General features: G+C 29.6%; 2 protein-coding genes and 2 pseudogenes across 3 annotated transcripts in view; all 4 read left to right on the forward strand.

The window, feature by feature from the left end:
• LOC145184125 (mitochondrial dicarboxylate carrier-like) overlaps positions 1-8,334 on the forward strand; it is a 9,666-nt gene extending 1,332 nt beyond the window's left edge. Inside the window, exons 3-14 of one of the 2 annotated variants that reach the window (XM_090093144.1) lie at positions 1-64; positions 1,644-1,713; positions 3,854-3,898; positions 4,583-4,631; positions 4,920-4,961; positions 5,125-5,168; positions 6,664-6,734; positions 6,838-6,881; positions 6,957-7,005; positions 7,613-7,693; positions 7,848-7,904; positions 8,119-8,334. The exon at positions 1-64 is cut by the window's left edge and continues 56 nt beyond it. In XM_090093144.1, the coding sequence (XP_089949270.1) occupies positions 1-64; positions 1,644-1,713; positions 3,854-3,898; positions 4,583-4,631; positions 4,920-4,961; positions 5,125-5,168; positions 6,664-6,734; positions 6,838-6,881; positions 6,957-7,005; positions 7,613-7,693; positions 7,848-7,904; positions 8,119-8,208 (706 nt within the window). In that variant the 3' untranslated portion in view covers positions 8,209-8,334. The remainder of the gene's footprint in view (positions 65-1,643; positions 1,714-3,853; positions 3,899-4,582; positions 4,632-4,919; positions 4,962-5,124; positions 5,169-6,663; positions 6,735-6,837; positions 6,882-6,956; positions 7,006-7,612; positions 7,694-7,847; positions 7,905-8,118) is intronic. The other variant, XM_090093145.1, reaches the window with a different exon arrangement.
• Positions 8,335-13,577: 5,243 nt separating this feature from the next.
• LOC149886060 (uncharacterized) lies at positions 13,578-15,563 on the forward strand. The gene is made up of 3 exons (XM_090094313.1): positions 13,578-14,768; positions 14,840-14,999; positions 15,155-15,563. Exons 1-3 carry the CDS (start codon positions 13,583-13,585, stop codon positions 15,561-15,563), a joined length of 1,755 nt encoding a protein of 584 aa, XP_089950439.1. The 5' UTR covers positions 13,578-13,582.
• A 4,638-nt stretch (positions 15,564-20,201) lies between these two features.
• LOC149886061 (uncharacterized) lies at positions 20,202-21,458 on the forward strand (annotated as a pseudogene).
• A 113-nt stretch (positions 21,459-21,571) lies between these two features.
• Positions 21,572-22,671, forward strand: LOC149886062 (uncharacterized; annotated as a pseudogene).
• The last annotated feature ends 697 nt before the right edge of the window (positions 22,672-23,368 follow it).

Below are 23,368 nucleotides of genomic sequence, written 5' to 3' on the forward strand. Positions count from 1 at the left end.
TGTACTGAGGACAGATGGTATTATGGGGTTTTACAATGGCATTAGTGCCTCTGTTCTCAGACAGGTTAGTTTTGGGAATATTTTAAAGTTTTCCATTACAAAGTGACAACAAAATTCTCTGAGAAATTAAAGCCAAGCTTTAGTTCTATGTTCTCATAGTATGTTTACAATTGTTCAACAAGATATAAAAAAATTTAAATCAGTTACAAAATAATTTGAAGTAATGATATACTTTTTTGTTTTTAACAATTTTTTAAACACTTAAAAACTCTCAGTAATACTATGAGTTATAAACTTTGTTGCGCTTTTCTTTATTTGCTTTATTTTCTTACAAATCAACATAATTGCCTTGCAGGTTTAAACCTGTACACTTTTGTAAAACATTATTAACAATCAACTCTAGGGATAATATTTAACAGATTTATTTTACTTATAAAGCCTCTTAATGATCTACACATGTATAACTATCACATGCTTTGACCAGCAATTTAAAACTGTAGTAAAATTCTGAGCAAATAAGAATTGAAAAATATGCTATAATTAGCATATTATACAAAAAAGGATATTCCATATGTATAAACAATTATAATTCCATATGCACTTTCAACTGGAAGTCACACATTGTCAAGGAATTCTCTGCTAATGCAATACTTTGTTTATATTAGATGGTCTTCCCAGATTGTCGTTCATGTTGTATGGCATTCCCAGCTCAACCCATTTGTTGAAGCATTTTGCTATCATTTTAAATTGAGTCTTATCTAATTTTAAAAACTTTTTACTGTGTTGTAGAATGAAGCAGTTGCAGAAAGTGCAAATCAATAAATTTAAGACAGTTGTTACAAAGTTCATAGTGTTATTTGTGACATTTAACAAATGACACTCGATTTTGTAACAACAATCTCAAAAAATACATGCAGCAAGTAATACTCAACTTTGATATGTAACAAATGACATTATTTTACATATGATTTTTAATTTATGCCTCATTTTTTAAGAAACATATAGCTGGGTAATACTGGTGTAATACTGGTATAATACTGGTGGAACTGGTGGCTGGATGCACAAAAAAAAAAAGACTTTTAGGTGTTTATGAAACCTTTTGTTAAATCTGCAAAACCAAATGGAGACAATTGTGTGTTGAAATTTTAACAGATGACTCTGACCACTGTCACTATAGACCCACCCAGTGTTACAATTATTACACTCTGATTTTTGTTGCAAAAAAAAAATCTTAAAAGTACATGTTTAATTGATATTTTTGATGTTTAACTTATTTACCAATAAATGTCTCATTTCTGTTAAAATGATTTAAATGCTATGATGATTAAAGTAAAAATCTCTTTCCCTAATAGTCAACAATTCATTAACAGCAGATTTTTAATACGTCTTTAATGCATTGGAAATTTTCTTGACTATAGAAATAATCTTTTCTCATACTAACAGTATAATTCTACTTCTTTTTACTTAATGTTTTTTAAAGATTTTTATCTTACTACTAACTTATTGATTTAACTTATTAAATTAACTTATTAAACTACAGGACATCAAGTAAAGTTTTTAGGGCTTCACATTGTTCTGTTTTCTGTATCCTTGTACATTTTGTTCAATAATAAAAGTTGTAGAACTTTTAAAAAATTTTTTAGATGACTTACACCACAATTCGTTTTGGATTGTATGAAGTTATGACATCAAAACTTCTTGAAGGAAGGGATGGTAAGTGTAAAATGTTTTTGAAGGAAGTGTAAAATAATGTTGTTCAAAGAAGAGATGGTAGTTGTAAAATGTTTTCAATTTTTGTATATATTAGAGTGGTACAAAAATTGAAAATATTCATTTGCACTTCAATCCTAAGTGGTTGATTGATCTAGTAACTGTCTTTGCCTGTACATAAAAGTCTGAATTTTCCCAGGTACCAATGTTTGACATTCTATATTGGCAGCTGTGATGACAAATGATAAAACAACTACTTTATCTAAAGTTCCTACTCTGCAATGTTGTTAAGTACAGACTGCAAAGTGTTTTTTCCTGTTGCACTAGTAGTGAACTTTTAAAACCTTTGTACAATCTTTAAAATTCTTAACAGTTTTTCTATTTTTGAATTAGAAACACTAATAGCAACTCTAAGTGAGAATTAGTAGTAGTTTACCATCAAAGTGAGCTACTAATGGACAATCAGCTAAGAACTTTTATTTATATATGCAGAAATTTCAGATCAATGTGTCTGGCCCTCCTAATGTTACCATTTGCATGGTCTATTGCAGCTGCCAAGTCCTGAGAAACATTAGCAGTTTTTTCTGACTTTGATGATTGACAGACCTTTAAAAACTTTGTTTTCACTATCATCATCTGAAAAATTTGACAGTTTCACAATTTCAGTACATTTTTTGTTTATTTCAATTTTAGTCAAAATGAATTTTTTGTCTATGCTCATTCTGTGTTAATTTCACCAATACCTCCTCTCAAAAAGCTAAGCACTGGAATTCAGGCTTTGTTCCATATTTCAAAAAAATTTTCAACAACTAGTTTAACAGCACTTTTTTGTTCTAAGTTATGTCTTGTGGTGGAAAAAAGACACCTTCAAGACATCAGCTGAAGTTTGCAGGGTCATTGACTAATTCAAAATCATTTAATGATTCCCCAACTAGGTAAACACCCTTTTGAGATTAGTTTGCAGCTATTAATTGTCTTTAAAGAAAAAAAAAAAGAGTACAAGATTAAAGCATAATGATTTTTTACCAAGTAAAACAAAATGATAGTTTTACCAAATACTACAGAATTATGCTTATGACAAGAAATAGGAGTTCATATTCTTAGTAACACATTAAACTTAGTGCAGTTGTTGGAGTGATTGCTGCTGCTGATGTTGCACACTGTTTCTCCTGCATTCTTCTTTCCATTGATTTCTATTCTCTTCCTACAAATTTTCTATCAACTGCAACAAGTGAACCAATGCATCCTTGTTTTTTCAGCATATGGAACTCTCTTTTTTTTTTGAAATAGCTTGTGCATGGCTTACATTAAACATTTTTTCTAGTGCTTTTGAATTTAACAATCTAGTGTTTCCCTTAATTGTTCTATTGGGTTCAAGTCTGGTGATTAAGATGGTCAGCATAAAACTCTCACATTTAAAGTACAAAAGCACTGAGTGTATTCATTTTTTCTGCTGAAATTTCCAATTCTTTGGTTTCTTCACCATAAAGATAACAAGTTGTTTTCTGACCGTTCTTTTCTGAAAATTTTCTTGTAAATAGATTAGTTCATATTTCTGTTGATCTCAATCTTGTTCAAAAAAATTCCTCAAACCATCATATTTCATCCGTCATCTTTTAAAATTAGAATTTGGTATCAATTGTCTTTTCATGCCAATAGGATGTTGTACAAGTTGTTTATCATCACTTCCATTAACATCCATGTTATTTTGGCAACAGTTTTCTTGACATACACATATCCATACATACATCTATACATACATACATTACATTACATTAGATTTATATATATATATATATATATATATATATATATATATATATATATATATATATATATATATATATATATATATATATATATATATATATATATATATATAGATTTATATACAAACACTATATATACTTTTTAAAAATATCAAATATCATGAAGTACACTTTATGAGAGGATTAAAAGCTTTCATTCTGAAGTTTCACTCTGAAAGGTTTTTGGACATAACTTTAGAATGATAAAGATGTTATGAAAGTACTTTCACACACTTACATAGTTATAGAAATTTCAATTTATATACAATATGTACAATAAAATCCTGCAATAAAATTTTTAAGTTTGTCAGCTGTCAATATTTTTATTTTTTTAGATTGTTTGCCTTTTTATCAAAAATTTGTTGTGGGGTGTTTCGCAGGTAAAAAAAAAAAGTAAATTTTTTTAAACTCATAATTTTATAATTGATGTAAAATATTCATTACTAAATGTTTTAATTTTAACTTTGTAAGTTAAAGCAATTCTTGTTGAGTGTCATGTAAATTTCAGACAAGCATGTTTTTAATCATTGATAGTTGTTGTGCTACTGGTAATTTGTTGTTGTACTGGTGATTTGTTTGGCTATGTAAAAGGAAAAAAAAAATTTAATATATTAACTTCTTATTTTTTTCCTTTTTAGTTAACTTTTTTTTTTTTTTTAAACCTTAACTTTGACTTAATTTTTATTCCTTTTATTTATATATTTTATTTATTACATTTATCTATTTTCTTTGTTTCATTTTGTTGTTTTCTTGAATGAAATCAAAATAGTTCACCAAAATCAATTAAATTATGTTTAAGATTCACAATTTTTATGGCAGTTAAGTAAAACAAATGTTGTAAGAGTTTAATTGAAATATTTATCTTTAATTAATTGCTTGTTAAATTCTTTTTTTTTTTTTTTTTGCTCAATTTTATCTTTTTGCACATAATTGCTAAGTGTATTCAAAAATGTTTTTTAAAAAAAAATCACAAAAGAAAACAGTTGTTTATGTAAAATTATTGTTTTTTTTAATTAAACAAGGATAAAACCCAATTGAAGTTTAATTACAAAAGTTCTTTTCAGGTTTTATAGGTGGAATTGCTGGTAATCCTGCTGATATGGTCAATGTAAGGTAAGAATGTTTTGTCTTTTTTTTTAAAGAAGTTATTTTCCTGTTGTTGATGTCTTACACTTAAAAAGATATAAAATGTTTTGATGTTTTCTTATGGAACTTTTTAGATGTTATCTTTACATGGGAAATTTTGTTGTAAAATGAAAATGTCTTGATATTTAAAAGTAACATCTACAAAAATATATTTTTATAAACTTTAAAAAGAAGTATTTTATTAAGGGACTTTTAAAATTCTCACTGGGGTTCACTGAACAATTGATTGTTGATCTAAAGATTTTTTTTTTTTAGAATGCAAAATGATACCAAACTTCCAAAAGAACTTCGCAGAAAGTTTGTTTAATCTAAATTTTTTTTTGTCTATTCTGTCTATTCTATAAAAAGACATAAATAATGTCTTTTTATGCATGATCAAAAAAGATTTTAAAAATTAATGGCAATTTTCAGAGTTTTCACAACAGTTCATTTTTATTACTTTTCTAAATTCATTTTTTAGTTACAGTCATGCTTTTAATGGTTTGTACAGAGTAACATTTGAAGGTAATGTTTTTTTTTATTTTAAAAGTTTGAAAATAATTTTCTTTTATAGATTTTTGATAAAATAAATATGATGACCAGTTATAAACTATTGACAACTTTGTGATTTAGATCAGCTACATAATATCAGCATGAAACCCTTAGTTTTTCAGTTTTTGTTAAGGTTAGTATTTTGTAGGTAGTTATTAGCATAGAAGTTGTTGCTAGAGGGTTTATAAAATTTAGTAGTAATAAATCAAGATCTTAATTTTGTATGTATATAAAACCTTTTGAATTGTTAGATATAGCAGAGAAAGCTAGTTACCACCAGCTCAACCTCAACTCAGCTAAAGATACAGTGCACCTATTTTCTCAATGCAGTTGGGTTAAAGAAGCCCCACACTTTTATTAAAACAAGTTGATTAGAAAATCTAAGAAAGGTTATTATGAACCAATGACCAAAGAAAGATTTTTATTACAGGAGATGGTTTTATTACCTAACTACTCTTAGGTCTCCCTTGATAGTTTAGTGGAAACCCAAAAAGAAACCTGAGCCTCTAATTGTCACATGAAACAGTAATGAAGGTGCAAACTGCTTTGAATCAAGGTGATAATCATATCTTGAAAGCTGAAGGCAAGCAGCAAATGACTCCCAATCTTTTAAAATCTATTGCAAGTTAAATTGCTCCAAGATTTTTTTCACTTACAAAAGTGAAACTTGACAGTTAAGCTCAAACTATTCAAAAGCCTATTGGAAAAGCATAACATCAGGACTAAGCAGAGCTTTAATTATGTGCACAATTGCTGGTATGCAGTAACAGTAGTATAATCCTAGAATTAATACCACCACCTGAAGTGCATCTTGGTGCAATAAATGAAATATTTGATGAGCTAGACAAAGCCTGAAAAGATAACAATCCTTAAAAATAGGCCAAAAACAACGATAGAGTCTGAGTTCAATACAGGTAGTGGTTGGAAAATTTTGTTATAACTCTGCAGCTCTTCAATTAGGTCCAAGTCTCTTGCTTTCAAAAAATATTGATGTTATCACATGAAAATATGTTCAAGTCTACTAAAGCATATTGAAGCCTTAAAATACATGTAATTTTTTAGCATGTTATAGGTTTTGCCAGTCAAAAGGAAAAGGTTTTTATTTTGAACAAGTTCTGAACAAATCATTTTTTGAAGACATAAGAAAGATTTTTAAATCACAATCAGTTTAAACATTCTTTTCTACAAGCTGTCTTGTGAATTAGATTTTTAATACAAAAAACTTTTGCTTAGATAAAAAGTATTTTTCTTGTTTCTGCACCAGTTATTTTATGTCCTGTAAGTAACCAATTTCCCAATCAAAAAGAAGCCAGTATATAAAAAAAACTGTTCGAAATATATACAATTCTCTTAAAAAAACTTTTTCAAAATTTACATGAATAAACTGTTAAAAAAAGATTAAAAAAAAAAAGTAAAAACTTCAGTTCATACTCATAAAAAATACCTTAAAAAATTTTTCTTTTTTCAGATGGATTTCGAACACTATTTGCAGGTGTAAGCATGACTGCAGTAAGGGGTCTTTTAATGACAATGGGTCAGGTTAGATTATTAAACTACCTGTGATTTTTGTACTTTCTGTTTGTTATGAACTTTCTGTTGTTGTTTTTTCTCAAATTAAGACTTACAACTTTTGGTTGCTTAGGTAGCCGTTTATGATCAATCAAAACAGATGCTGATCTCAACTGGGTAATGAGGTTGGATCTATCTTTATTCTAACAAAACAGCTTGTGTTATTTTTTAATCACAAAAGTATCTTTTTAGATATTTTGGTGATACGATTCAAACACATTTAACAAGCAGTGTAATTGCTGTAAGTGTTTTTTATTTGGATATTTTGTATTTATCTGATTTTTTTTATACAAATTTCTTTAAAGTGTAATATGTTAAAGAAAATAATAAAGAAATTAAAGTATATTATTTAAAAAATTCTATATTTGAATATATTTTAAAGGTTTAAAAGGAGTATTTTCATCATGATTAAAAACGTTTGTTGAAAAATCATTGTAAATACCAAAATTCAAATCTTTAATAAAATATTTTGTTGAGGCTTTCAGTTACTGAGGTTAAAACTGATTCAAGTTCATATTTTGAAAGTATTTTTATATTCAAGTTCACGTTTTAAAAGTATTTTTATATTTAGAGTATTATTTTATAGGATTTCTAGCAGTTTTAGTAAGTTAATTTAAATTAACAACAAGTTGATGTAAAAAAAATAATAATTAGTAATAATAAACTTTATTGTAGGGTTTTAATGTACAACTTATTACTAATAATAATTTTAATTATTAACAATAATAAATTTAACTAATAAATTATGATTTTAATTTTAATTAACAAGTAATGAATTTAATTTTGATAAAAACCTTAACAAATTACTTTCAGTTGATAAATATATTAAAGGTTCGAAAATATTCTAGGGAACTGTTGCGACTATTGTTACTCAACCTGCAGATGTCATGAAAACGAGGTTAATGAATGCCAAAGTAGGAGAATACAAGGTATAACACTTAATGAAGTTTGTTTTTTTTTTCTGATATATCTTTACATTTTATTATTAAACTGAATAATAACGTTGAAGAGCGCAGTTTTGCAACTTATAATCTTGATTCTATTGGATTGCTAAAATTAATCTTTATGATTTTATGGTTTTAGAGTATTCTTCACTGTGCAAAAGATATTTTCAAAAATGGCCCCCTTGGTTTTTATAAGGTTATAATTACAAAAACGTTACTTAAATGTACTCGATACATGTTTAAAATCAGCCAACTTTTGGCACCTAGAAACAGTTAGGAATACCTACCTGTTTCTAAATGTTACAAGTTATATTTTCACTTAAGTTTTTTTGTCGGTATAAGCTAGGGCTGGTCACTTATTTCAGAAGTATTTTCAAGTATTTTGATGTATTTGAATTTTTTTCATTTAGGGATTCATTCCGGCTTGGTTACGCCTAAGTCCTCAAACTATACTGACATGGGTTATACTCGAACAGCTTCGAAAAACATTCCCAGTGTAAATTGAGCAACCTTTTAATAATTTTCAAATAATTGAATTGTAATAGGAGCATTAGCACTAATGAAATTGCACATAAATTTATTTCAATTAGGAAATTTAATTAATAAATTCCTTAATAAATAGTAAATTGATAATCTTGATATTTACGTGGACTCAAATAAAAATTCTTATCTAAAAACCCAATTGGTCAAATCCTTATTTTTAACTGAAGTAAGAAACGGAAAGATCTCAACCAAACTATAAAAATGAAGATGTCTTTTTGGTGAACCTTTTCTGGGGTATAAAAAGGGTGTATAGAAGTTTAGTCTAGTTTTTATTTATCAAGGAAAAATGTGCGTTTAACAACGGTGCATCTTAAGGCACCAAATTGTTGTTGTTTAGCGTATTAAGGCGTCATATATAGAAACGTACTAAAAACACGGAATCCGTGTTTTCAATCATTTTCCAATGTTTTCGACGAATATCACTTTTTGTTGTCAGATTTGCTGTTTTGTTTTTTTCTATCACCTTTTAAATTCTATTAGTCTTAGGATAGGGAAGGTTACATAAGATGGAACAACTTGTTTTTAAAGAGTATATCTGATGTTTTTAGTTTAATATTCGTTTTGTTTAAGCACATTTCTTGAGCACATCATTTTTTGTAATGTTATTGATTACACCTTTAAACCATAAGCTTTATTTTTTACTTAACGTATTCTGACCACTGATTTTTTATGCTGCAAAACAATTTTGCAGCACAAAAAGAACCTATTCACCTCAGACACTTTGTACTTGCACTCAAAAAAATGGTATAACTGCAACAAAAATTATTTTACATTGGACGACTTATAAGTATTGCAATAGTCCTTCCATGGCGTTAGTACAATATACTGTCAGAAATGTTTATTTAAAAATATCTTACTGCTCTTATAAATTGAGTTGTACGCATTAACTCTATGGAGTATTTCCACTAATCAAACACGAAGATTTTCCGCTGGTTTTGCCGACGAGTTCTTAGCTCTTTAAAATTTAAACTCTCAAGGAGTTCATTTGTAACTTTAAATTCTTTAAGCTTTAAACTTTTTAAACTTTAGATACTTGTATAAAGGGTTGCAAAAAAGTGAAAAGTATTCTGGTAATCTAAATACTAATGTTAGTTTTTTTTTGGTACAAAAAATACTTTAATTCTTTATTTTATGACCAAAGTAAACGTTGTTATCAATAAAGGACCATATATTTTATACTTACTCGAACTACATATATATTTTTTCCAACAAACAATAAAATTGTGCTCACTCGCTTCTGTATAGATAGGCTTACCATGTAGGCCATATATTTGAACACCACATCTTTAAACCATGGAATGCAATTTACTTTTAAGGCTACTTCCAACGTAAAATATTACGTTTTGTAATTTTGTTTAATGTAGGACATCTGAATCTCAATTCTTCATTACTTCATTAATATAGATAAACGGGAACATAAAAATGATCCTAAAGACTTTTGTTATGTTTGGGCGCAACTAGTTAGTGGATTAGAGCAAAATTTCACTGCGACGTTACAGGAGGCCTATTGGACGTATTTCAAAACAAGTGATTCTGATGTCAACAATTTATGCCGTCTTTTATTTGTCCCACTTCCATAAGAATTTATACCGTTATAATAAAAATAATGTCAAATTACCATTTTGTTGTCCTGCCATTTGGATTGACTACTCTAGTCATGAATATGGTGTTTGCCATTTTTGTTCAATTGAGAAACCATCATTAAAACGGAGAGTAAATTATTTAGACTGTGCCAGCTGTATTCCCTAAAGTGGTTTGCCAGATTGATCGTCCAGATGTTCAGCCTACTGCTTCCCACTCACAATAATCTGAAGGTGACAGTGACACCAATTTTGTTTATGAAGAATCAAATAGCAAAGACTTTTAATGATTATTGGAATCATTCAACGATTTTCGTAGGGAATTGAACTTCATGCTTAAAAAAGATCCAGATTTAAAGAAAAAGCTTACAGCTGTGACGATTCGACAAGTCAATGACGAAGTAAAGACGTTATTGTTTACTTTTCCAACTCTGATGACATTGCTTTTTGTAATAATATCGAAGGCTTAATGAGGAACCTTGACATCCGTTAGACATGTAGTGATTGGTGCCTGTTTGTTGATTCTTCGACAACAAGTCCCTAATGTACAAAAACAATGTTCTTCCTAAAATACCACTTGCGTATGGAAACGTTATAGAGAATCGCTCTTCTATTAAAAAAGTATTGAAACTTATTGAGTATTATTCTCATAGCTGGGTCATTGTGTGTGATTTGTAAGTGTTAATTTTCATCATGGGATTAAAGTATGGATATGCCAAATATCCTTGCATTTATTGAATGTTTGATTCCAGACGGAGTAAGCTTAATTTTAATTTATTTCATACATGGCCTGCTCATGCTGATTTTAGGCACAAAGCATTATGGGATGTCTTGTGGGACCAAATAATCTTAATAAATCGCAACTTAATGAAATATTTAAACTTTTGTATTAATCATACTTTAACATACTTTTGCAATGATATAAAAAGATATATTTGTAACACAACTTTTGCATAAATTTTTAAAATCACATATCACTTTATTCGTTTTTTATTTGTTTGAATATATATTCCCTATTTAGATACTAAATAAGTAGCTGATGATACTTAGAAAAAAAACAACTTTTTTTAAGAAATATGTTATTTTTTTGAAAAATAATTTAAAAATAAAATTAAACATAGATAATATCCTGTCACTTTATTATAAACAAAACCAACAAAATCTTATACAAGTTTGAATGCCTGGTCAATTAAAATTTTAAAATTGGTTGATAAATCCCCAGAAATGTGCAGGGCAGTTAGCCAAATATTATTTGTGTTCTTATTTAAATTTAACAGACTGAAAATAAACCATAAATTCTTGCCAACCAAGTGTGACAAACTAGGTAATTTTTCCTGGGTGTAGTCCAGATCTTTTAGGAAAATAAGTTCTTCAATATGCTTAAGCTGTGTAGAAACTTGTTGGGAGAGTAAAACTTTTACAACTTTCATCTCCAAATTCTTGATCTGTGACACATAATGGAGCCAAGGATTGATCCAAATATCACGTCTCTCAATTGAAATCAATATTCCTTTAATCCCTTCTGATACTCATTCAGCTCCTGAATCATAGCCCAGTCGGTACAACTCGGCGATATGTTACGCGTGGTTTCTCTTACGTGTTTAAAACCCGCTAAAACATAGAGGATAAAACATTTCAAGAATCGGTTTTCAATCCGAGAAATAAACTTGCACTATTTATCGAAACACCAATTATAATTGTGATGTATTTTATAGAATACTAGTAAAAAAGCAACCCGTAATACGGGTATGGTCGGTCTGTTAATTTATAGTGGCTGTTTTCCACAATTTAAAGTTGCAAAACAATAACTATTACCCTTTTAGAAAAACGCCTTCAAATTAAAAAATATGCGGAGGTAAAATAATTTACCAATTATTTAACATTATTTGAGTAATTTACAACTGACATAGGTCATATCAGTGTAATGCAGAAACATTTTCCTCGACATTACTAAGTTCAAAACAATACGTTTTTAGTTACTGATACAAAATAATATTACTTCCTCATGCTTTAAATTGACGAAAAAGTAAAGCTAAATTCGTGTTATATTCTTATAACGTGAACTTTAATTAATAAGATTAATATAAAGCGAACGTAAATTTTACATGAATTAATAATTCTTTGGCATCCCCTTGATACATGTTTCTTTAACAAAGGAAGTTGTCTTTAAAACGTTTAATGCACACAACTAAATAAATTTATTCAAAATATCTGACCATTTGACTATTGCTATTTATGGCACTAATCTGACCATTTTTATATATGGCCTCTTCGTTTCAATAATTTTTAGTAAACGGTTATTTGCTACCATTTATTAAAAATTCCTTTTGTTACTCGAAAATTAATTCTTTTTAATAATTTGACACTAATAAAGGACCTCCCTTCCCCGTTTTTGCTTTAATGGTGGTAAGGAGAATACATTTATCTTTAAGAGTTATCAAGTTTTTGATGAAGACCTTCTACCAGAATAATAAAATGTAAAACAATGATTTACATGTATAACAATTTTTTCTTTTTAATATATATAAGAATTTTTTCTTTCCTCAAAAGTGTTGCAAATGCAAGCTAAGATAATTAATTAGTTTAACACCTTATAAAATTTAAGTAACTCGATATTTGACAAATGCGCAAAACTACAATTATAACCCCCCCCCCCCCCCCGTTTAAAAAGATCCCCAAAGTTACGTAAAACAAATAATTAGGAATAAAATAAAGATTTTTTAAAGTTGAACTAATTGCATATATTTATATCATTTTAACTGACAAAAATTTACAATAAAAGGTAATCAGGTTTTTTTTATAAATCGCATGCGTCAATCGTAAATCTTAAAGAAAAAAAAAAAGAAATTATAATACCATAACAAAAAAAACACAACCAAAAAACCAAAAAAACCAAAAAAAAAAAAAAACACCAAATAAAAACTGAAAATCCATTTACCTATTTATAGTAACCTATTTTGACATGGCAGTTAATATAAACATTTATCGAAAATTTAACTATAAAATCTATTTCGAAGTACAAAAGGATTAACAATACTAATATATATATATATATTAGGGTGTGACAGTTGCCCCTAAAATATTAAATTTTTATTGTAGAGGGCTGTTCATAAGTTTAGTATTGCATATTGGTCTAACTAGCATTTATGTGAAATTTCAAGAAGATTGTGAAATTTTTGTGGTAGCTCCGACCTTGCAAAGTTTTTGTTTTTTATCATTTTTATTCAATATATTGGGCAGGGTCCGACTGGCAGTAAGGGGCCTGGAGGCAAGACATAGAAAAGGCCCTTATGGTAGCAAAAAATTAAGCACAAAATAATATAAACCCTTAATCACTTAAGGGTTTAATTTTGGTTATTTGGAGATAAGGGTAGAGGATATTTCTGATAATGTTTATCAGTAAAATGTGACAGTTTAATTCTAGAAATAACTACAATATTTATTGCATTTTTACAAAATTGAAGCATATAAACATTTATTATTATTATTTATGTCTTTTTGTGTGTTTTACTTGTTCATTTTTTTATAGTTAGGCACAGGACCTTTGTGTCTGGCAGGGGCCAGGGGGAATATACCCCAGACTCCCAACCCCTCGACCCTAGTTTGACCCTGATGTTTATTACCATTTGTTAATGACTTTGAACTGTAACTTGAACTCCTTTCAGAAAAATATATATATTGATATTTTTTCAGATAAATATTATTATATGTTATTACATATTACTGTTATTGTATTTTGTAGTATACAATAATGGATAAAAAAGTACACAAAAAATATATAAAATTATTACTTGGCACCAATCCTGGAGATGATGACAAGAAAATTAAAGGTTCTAAATTGCCAACACAAAGACAAGTATTGCTATGCCTTTTATCAAACCTGAAGGATTTGCACTGGGATCAAGCTTTATCTGCAACTATAGGAAATGTGCTCTTACACTATCAGAAAGCCAATATCCCAACTCTAGAAGGCAGAAACAATATTGGTAGAGTAATCAAAGATTACTATGAAAAGGAATTCATTAGCTTGATGAAATTGAAAGATTATAGAAGACGAGAGGATGAACCTAGAATAATAAAATTCAAATCAGAATTGAATTTGACAATGAAATTTTATAAAAACACAGTTCTAAAGGACATGGCTGCAAAGAAAAAGGGGTTAACTAAAGTTGAACAAGACGCCATCGATATTGATATTGAATTTATGAAAAGCATGTTGAATGATAGAGTAGCTACATATTTTCGGTTGGATAAAGTAGTCACAGAAAAGACAAAAAAGCGAATAGAAAGACAAAAACATCATCTGGAGCGAGAAGAACTAAACCCGTGTAAACGTACTTTTGAAATGATAAATCTTGAACCAGGCACTAGCTCTTGTGAGGATGAGAATATTGAAGAAGTTACCACCATAGCACAAAGTAGGAAACACAGAAGATTAGTTAAATGTGGCATAGATATCTTTGTTCCTCATGATATATTGAAAAACCCTGATCTTGTTTCATGCAGTATCCGTAACAACATCTCATCAACCCAACTTAGTGCAATTGTCCATTCCCTTGTAGCGGCATGTGGGGGTGACCTTTACAAGCTATGTCTAAATGCAAGGACAGCCCATCGGTATAGAACCGCCATTGTACCTGAAATAAGTTTGAAGATCAAAGAAAATTGGATGCCATCGCCTATAATGCTTGTGCATTGGGATGGAAAACTTATGGACACTCTTGATTCCAAAGGAACAGATGACCGATTGCCAATTCTTGTGTCTGGGGCTGATGGGACAAAGCTCCTTGGCGTTCCTCCACTTCCAAAATCAACTAAAGAAACTGGTAAAGTTCTTGGAGACATCATATCAAAAGCAACTAAAAAACTTCTTAGAGAATGGAATTGTGAAGAAAATGTTATTGGTATGGTTTTTGATACAACTTCATCAAATACAGGTAAACTTAATTAAATTTAGAATATATGAATAAAGATCTTACATCTAAACTGTAGATGTATGCATTTTCAGGAAAGAGAACTGCTGCATGTGTATCTTTACAGAAGGAATTAGATCGTGCCCTATTCTGGTTTCCTTGTCAAAGGCATGTGGGTGAATTACTTTTGAGTCATTGCTGGGAAGGTTTGAAATTTGAGACATCAGCTAGTCCAAATATTTTGATCTTTCAAAGGTGAGTCTAATTGAATATACCATTAGCGTTACCTTTAATCAATGAAGAGACACATATAATAGTAAAAAGCTACTTTTAAAAATTGGGATGAGTGAACTTACTCTTTATATTTTTAACTTACAAGCTAACATTTACTATCTTTTTCACTTTTCTAGGTTCAAAAAACATTTCCCTCAACTATCATCAGATGAACAAGCGAAGTATCATTACCCTAATATGATGTTTATAAAAGAAGAACACCAGGAAGAGATGGCTAATTTTTTTCGTGAATCTTTAACACAATCTTTCACACGAGGTGACTACAAAGAGCTGGTTCAGCTTTGTTTGCTTATAATAACTAAGGGATCTGAACCAAAGAACTTCAAGATACCCTATCCTGGTGCCCTTCACAAAGCAATGTGGATGAGTAAACTCTTTTATTCTCTAAAGATTGTGCTTCTGTCTGGACAGATCAAAGAACATTTTCAAAAAGCTGAAATTGTTACTAGCAACCAAATAAGAAAATTGGAACGATTTGTTGTGTTCACAGTTTCAGTATATGTGCAGTGGTGGAAAAGCTGGTAAAATTTGCTGAGCATGACTCAACTCTTGTTGAAAGTGCTTGTATGGCATTCAGTCGGCACACTTGGTACTTAGCTGAGGAGTTGATTCCATAGGCTCTGTTCTCATCTATGGTAGCAGTAGAAACTAAAGAGGAAATGAGGAAATCCATTCTTTTCTTTGAAAAAACTTCTGTCACAAAGAGAGTTGGACTTAACTTTGAGGGATATGGCAAGCCCTATCTTCCTCCTACAATAGAATGTGGTACTTCTTTAGTTGACCTAATTGGGCCGGATTCATTCAGATTTTTTTAGCATTTTTGGTATGCCCTATAAATTCCTCTATGCTCCAGCACATGACTGGATTAATAGGGAAGACTATCAAAACATGAAGCTGATTGTCGATAAACTTCAGGTGGTAAATGAGGCAGCAGAGCTTGGTGTAAAGGTGTGCCATCACTTTCTAGGTGTAACTAGGGATGAGAAGCACTTTCAAGATGTTCTCCAAGTAGTAGAATCTGATAGACAACGGGTTCCTAATCAGCAAAAGCGATTGCGTACACAAAAAGAGAAATCATGGTTTCTAGTCCAGGAAAACGAGTAGTTTCATTAAGACAATTATACCTTATTACACCATGTAAAAAAAACTTTTTCATATCATCTTGTACTTTGCATAGCTGTATTTAATATAAGAAAGCCGTTTTTATTTTCTAAGCTCCACCATGGTATTAGAGTGTAGGAAAAATAGTGATTTTTAGGCTAAAATCTGTATTTTAAATTTGACGGTGCTCATTCAATTGCGGATTAATCTTAAAAAAAAACATTATAAATTTTATTTTTATGACTAAATACAATACCAAAATTATGAACAGCCTCATACGACAAAGGTGGGGCAACTGTCACACCCTAATATATATATATATATATATATATATATATATATATATATATATATATATATATATATATATATATATATATATATATATATATATATATATATATATATATATATAAAAATCAAATTAAGATATAAATTGCATTTTTAGCATAATGTTGTCTTGGCTTTAAGTAAATAAATAAAAGCAGTAAGTTTCAATAATGAAACTACCTATCATTCATTTTTAACAGTAGACACCAACATGAAGGTGTTTATTGTTAAAAATGAATTTGAACACAAAACATCACAACAATAACTTATAACAATAGAATATTTACACTCTTGATCCTAAAATCCAGCGAAAATAACAAACCAAATTAAAATATAAAAGGCAAAATTAGAAAACCAATTTAAAGTTAACTATATTTATTTTTTTACTAAACATATAAATACATAAAAGTATATTTGTTTTTATATTCAATATTTGTTATTCAATTACTTCAAACTTAGGACATTAAAACACCCTAGATTTAAAGATCAAGGTCGCATACTCTCTCATACACATTACGCTAAACATTAACAGACATTGTGTTTCCAGAATACTTAAAAAGGCCACACAACACAACCTAGCTCTAAAGCAGTCACACTGCCTGACACTAAATGCTGCCAAGTCACACCTCTGCTATAAATACATCGCTTGGCTGGCAAGGTTATCAATCTTGCTCAACATAATCCCAAGTCACACCACTTTGAAAACATGGAAACAATATAATTTAAACATATATACAACTATAAACAAATATAGTTTTATATAACACATACAAACACATTTTATAACAATATTAAATGACAGATATATTTATCAAAAACTATAAAAAAATATATATATATATTAAAATAATAAATAAATTTATACAAACAAAATGTGCACACAACTTACAAACAGTAAATTTTCAAAATAAAAATCTTAAGACTATAAATTAAGAACATTAGAAAATACAACATTATTTGTGTAACACTTTTCACCTACCACACCTTGAATGAGATGTTTATTAATTTTGAAAAACAAACTATTAAATGCTCTCATTCTTGAACATGCAACATATTGTTGACCATGAGAGAAAAATGGTTTTTTTGAGATATACCCCAACTCTATCAAATGTTTGACTTTGACTTTTATTAATTGTTATTGAATAAGCCAATCTGACAGGAAACTCACGACGTTTCAGAACAAAAGGTAAATTAGAACCTGATGGAGCCAACTGAATTTGAGGAACAAAAACCCGTTTACCATCAGAAATACCTGTCAAATCCTCTGCATTAATATAATTATTTTGAAGAACACAAACTTTTTTTCGAGTACCATTGCATAACCCAGCTTTGAGATCTAAATACCTAAGTAGCATTATTACACAACCAATTTTCAATTTTAAACAATGAGGTGGCATACCTGAAGGAGTTAAACTATTCAAACAATCAACAGGAAAGTCATTTCTTTCATTAAGGTCATCAGTATCAATTTGATCAGCACTTAAATAAATTTTGACCTTACCCGGCAGACATTCAAGCACTTCTTTATTGATTGTTAATGAATCAACATTAGTTGGTGTTAAAATCACGCATTTAGAATTATCATTTTGATCAGCATCTCCAAAAATCTTTTCAATAATCGATTTATTTTCTGTAATAATGCACTGATTTGGTATTTTAATGCATCTTTTATAAGGATTCTCCTCTTTGACAGGTATTGTTCCATTCCCAAGTTTTAGTAGCCATTGGAAAAATTCACCTTCCCCATCTTGTACTCTTATATTTTCAGTTCATGCAAACTTCTGTATGTAAAACAACTAACTAATGTAAGACATTATACTGGTTGCTTCTCAGTTTGTTTTGGTTATTTCTGATGAAAGCAAGGCGCTGGCCTTTGATTTTAACATACGCTTCAATAGCATATTGCTGAAACAGTTTTTTGCCATAAAAGAGTGAAGAAAAAAATTGTCTAACTGAAAGTTTATATTGTAATACTGAGAAAATGTAACATGATTTCTAACCAATGTAGCACGTTCAGGGTTGTGAACCAATTGATTATGCCAACCAGCATCACCCCTTGAAAAAAATAGAGGATAAACCATAGGATCTAAGTTGGCAGACATACTTGATAGAGTTTTAAGAGGATGACCTCTTGGGTAAATAACATCTTCCCTGGAAACAGGTTGTACACCAACAAATACAACTGCAGGGTAATTCCATGTCAATTGAGACAGGCCATGTCACCATGCATCTCAGATTTTGCTGATTTTTATACAGTTGAGAGTACTTAGTAAAACAAGAAATTCTTGAAAATTTTAGCTTCTAGCTCCAAGAGGATCCTGAAATATGATCATTTTACTTTCAACTGATCTTGGCCAGGCCCCTCTTGTCCTCTCAGAATTATGACTTTTGTTTAAAGGTTTCAAGTCACATAGCTTTAAAAATATTTGATATTTTGACTTAAAAATTTGTACCTGGCTATTTTCAGGGTTGAAAAATCCAATGAAATAATCAAAAATATAAAAAAATATTTTTAAGTACCTGTAATTATCAATTTAAATAAATTTAGGCAATTTTTTATATACCTGATTTTGATGCTCAAGAAACCCGCGTGGCCTTGATGATATCAAAAAAAAATATTTTACACATTATTCTAAATTTTAGGATCTTTCAGAAAACATAAGAATTTTGATCTGCAAGTATATGGATTTCCATATATGGATAACGGGACGCAGGCCCCACCTTTTTGTAGCGGAATCTTGCAATACATTTTCCACTACCTTTCAGACTAGCTAGAGCTATGAAAATTTCTGTATTTATATAGTGTCAATAAACGAGCATTTTAAAATTAAAAAAGGGCCTAAGACACTAGGGGAGGGGGCTGGGGGCATGTGCCCCATTTTTTTGAGCAGAATCTTGAGATGGATTTTTCACTATCTTCCAGACAAGCTGCAGCTCGGAAACTTTAAGCATTTGTGCAGTCCTCATGAACATGCGTTTAAGTTGTTTCAGGTCAGATGACCAGATGGTCCATGGGACTGGGGCACCTGGGACCATGCCCCACTTTTTTTCTCAAAAAAAATTTTTTTTTTTTAAACTTATTTAAGATAACTTTAAAACTATTGTCTTCAAATTTTTTTTTTTAGATTTTCATTTTTAACAACGTTAAACATTTCTTTGATAACATTGCTTCTCAAATTTTTGTGATTTACATTTGCTCCATTTGGTTTTGATCATTCTATGTTCAATAATCTTTCTTAAAATGTTTTAAGAAACTTAATGTTTATAAGAATTTTGATTTGCATGTATAACATTAAAAACAGTCTAAAGTAATGGTTTTAACAGAATTTCATTTTGTATAATTTAAAATTTGAATTAAAAAAGATTAATATATTTTGCTAATTCTAAAATGGTAACAGCAATTTGTTAACAGAAACAAAAAACATCCTGTCATTACACTAGTATAGAAGAAATTTGTTACCTATTAAAGTCATCATTAACATTTTTAACATTAAAGAACTGAGTATAATTAAAAGGAAACTTTTAATTATACTCAGTTCTTTAATGTTAAAAATGTTAATGATGACTTTTGTGAAAAGGAAACTTTCTTTTTGTCAAAGTAAGATAAAAGAAATCAATCACTGTTTAGCTTTGTATTACCATGGTGATTGGTTAAGTTGCTTTCATTAAATTAGTTACTATTGGTTTCTCATTTTAAACTAATGTCAAATTGTTTTTAGTGGTACAGTAAGAATGGATTCATGTGATTTTGGAAAAAAGTTAAATGATACTTCTCATAAACGAAGTTATTGTAGAAAGATTGATTTAAAGAAATTTGATTGCTATAGAGAAGATGCCAACGAAGAATTTATTTGGAGATCTGGAATAACAGATGATAAAATTTTAACAATCTGCCTTCATCATGCAAAGACTTTTGGTACACACTTTTAAAGAAGCACACAAAATATTGTAATTTATTGGACAAGCATAAATCAAAAAGAAAAGCAATCAAGGTAAATATTTTTGATAAAAAATTATTGTAAAATCTTTTTTGAATAATAAAATTAAAAAATGAAATTAAATTCTGGTTATGCATTATATATTGAAATAAGTGCAAATAATTTTCATATTGATAGGTAAATACTAAAATCAAATTGTTCTTTTCATTTCAGGGAGTCATGTAATAACATTAGACATGGCAAAACAATTGAGAACTTATTTTCCAAATGTTGTGCCTGGATATCAACTTTGTCGGAGCTGCTTTGAAGCTATAATCAGTAAATTTCATGAACAAGATAATTGTGAACTTGAAGAATCTATTTCATGTGGTACTTCTGAAAAGTCACGAGAGGCGTTAAATGTTAGTTTGGAAGCAATAGGTGCATCCCCATAAAACTTCATGGCATTCGAAAGCATCAACGGTTATCTGTCGCTAAAAGAAAAGTTATAAAAATATTGTCGAAGTATGAAGAGCATATTTTAAAAGTATATAATGTTAGGGAAGAAGAACTGAAACATAAAATTCCTCATACGAAAATTATTGACAAAAGTAAATGCGATGATCTAGACAAACTAACAGCAGAAATAAAAGAAAAGTTAATTGTTTCTGACCAAAAAACTAAAATTCAGTTGTTAACATTTACACCCGAGTCTTTATTAAGAAATTTTGCTGCAAGATATTTCAACGTCACTATATACCAAATTAAAGAAGCGCGCAAACTAAAGAAAATAAGTGGGATTTTTTCAGTTCCAGGTACTAAGAAAGGAAAAATATTTTCAGAAATAACATTAAATAGAGTCAACAATGTATACCATGATGACGAATTTACTAGACAAATGCCTGGTAAAAAAGATTACGTAAGTATTGGTAGAAAACAACACATGCAAAAGCGCCTTATTTTATGTAATCTTAAAGAACTTTACGTTTCTTTTAAAACTAAATATCCTCAAGAAGTTATTGGATTTTCTAAGTTTTGCAGTTTAAGACCAAAATGGTGTATAACTGCTGGAGCATCAGGCACTCATTCTGTTTGTGTATGTACCCTCCATCAAAATGCAATACTTTTTTGTCATCAGATCTTTGTAAGTACAAATAAAATGTACTTACAAAGATCTGATGACAAAAGATGTTTATGATGCGACAAGTAACGAGTGCATGGTTCATCTATGTCCGAACTGTCTAGGTGTAGTTTCTTTAAAGAAGTTTCTGGATGCACAACTAATTGACAATGACGAGGAGGTGTCAATCAATCAGTGGCAGAAAACAAACAGATCTATCAGACAACAACAATGGAAGAATACAAATTGATGTTATCAGAGGCAATAAACAAGTTAACAGCTCATTCCTACATTGCAAAATGTCAAGCAGGATACCTAAAGCAACAAAAGGAAAATTTAGCAAAAGACTGCTGTATTGTCTTAGGTGACTTTTCAGAAAACTTCACTTTTGTGATTCAAAATGAAATCCAAAGTTACCATTGGTGCAAAAGTCAATGCACATTGCACCCCGTTGCCCTCTATTTATTAAACGAAAATGACCAACTTGAAGAAAAATCGTTTTGCTTCATGTCAGAAGATAATGAGCATGACACTGGTTTTGTGTATGAAGTTCAAACACAAATAGTTAACTATTTAAAAGAATATCATCCTAAAATTTCAAAGATTCTTTATTTTTCTGATGGTTGTACTGCACAGTATAAAAATCACAAAAACCTTTACAATATCTGTCTCCATAAAAATAATTTTGACATTGATGCAGAGTGGACATTTTTTGCTACAAGTCATGGTAAGTCACCATGTGATGGTATTGGTGGCACTGTAAAACGATTAACTACAAATGCAAGTCTGCAAAGGCCCATAAATGGCCAGATATTGAATTGTAACAAAATGTTTGACTGCTGTACTAACAATATTAAAGGGATTATTTTTTTCAAGATTGAAAAAGAAAGACTGACAGAATTGCGCACCACTTTGAAAACAGGTTTTGAGCTAAGTAGAACAATTCCTGGAACTAGGAGCTATCATCAATTTAAACCAGAATTTTTAGATACTATTAGCTTTAAACGAACAAGTGAAGATGTTCATTTAACAGGCATTTTTTCTATTTCTGGTATTCAAATTTCTCGAAATGATCAGCAAATTAACATTGATGCCTGTAACAACAAATGGACGTTTTTATACTTTGACCATTGATGCATCTAAGCTAATCTTAACATTATCTTGACTTTCTTTTTTTTGTATTTTATTTTGTAAATGGTGAAGTAAAACAGAGCAAGTATAAAGCAATAAAAATTTTTGAATACAATATTTTCAAATTTATCTTAAATTTAAGACACATTTATGTGTTTAAAAAAAAAAAAAAATTTTTTTTGAGAAAAAAAGTGGGGCATGGTCCCAGGTGCCCCAGTCCCATGGACCATCTGGTCATCTGACCTGAAACAACTTAAACGCATGTTCATGAGGACTGCACAAATGCTTAAAGTTTCCGAGCTGCAGCTTGTCTGGAAGATAGTGAAAAATCCATCTCAAGATTCTGCTCAAAAAAATGGGGCACATGCCCCCAGCCCCCTCCCCTAGTGTCTTAGGCCCTTTTTTAATTTTAAAATGCTCGTTTATTGACACTATATAAATACAGAAATTTTCATAGCTCTAGCTAGTCTGAAAGGTAGTGGAAAATGTATTGCAAGATTCCGCTACAAAAAGGTGGGGCCTGCGTCCCGTTATCCATATATGGAAATCCATATACTTGCAGATCAAAATTCTTATGTTTTCTGAAAGATCCTAAAATTTAGAATAATGTGTAAAATATTTTTTTTTGATATCATCAAGGCCACGCGGGTTTCTTGAGCATCAAAATCAGGTATATAAAAAATTGCCTAAATTTATTTAAATTGATAATTACAGGTACTTAAAAATATTTT

The sequence above is a fragment of the Hydra viridissima genome, unplaced genomic scaffold (genome assembly GCF_058129835.1).
Source record: "Hydra viridissima isolate aposymbiotic clone 2 unplaced genomic scaffold, HvirCarnegie_v1 scaffold_7, whole genome shotgun sequence".
NCBI classification, from domain to species: Eukaryota; Metazoa; Cnidaria; class Hydrozoa; order Anthoathecata; family Hydridae; genus Hydra; species Hydra viridissima.

Bases quoted from the DNA above. Each gene is read 5' to 3' on its own strand.
- LOC149886060 (XM_090094313.1), top strand. From the start codon at position 13,583: ATGGATAAAAAAGTACACAAAAAATATATAAAATTATTACTTGGCACC. The intron at 14,769-14,839 runs GTAAACTTAATT...ATGCATTTTCAG, and splicing joins TACAACTTCATCAAATACAG to GAAAGAGAACTGCTGCATGT. The intron at 15,000-15,154 runs GTGAGTCTAATT...TCACTTTTCTAG, and splicing joins AATATTTTGATCTTTCAAAG to GTTCAAAAAACATTTCCCTC.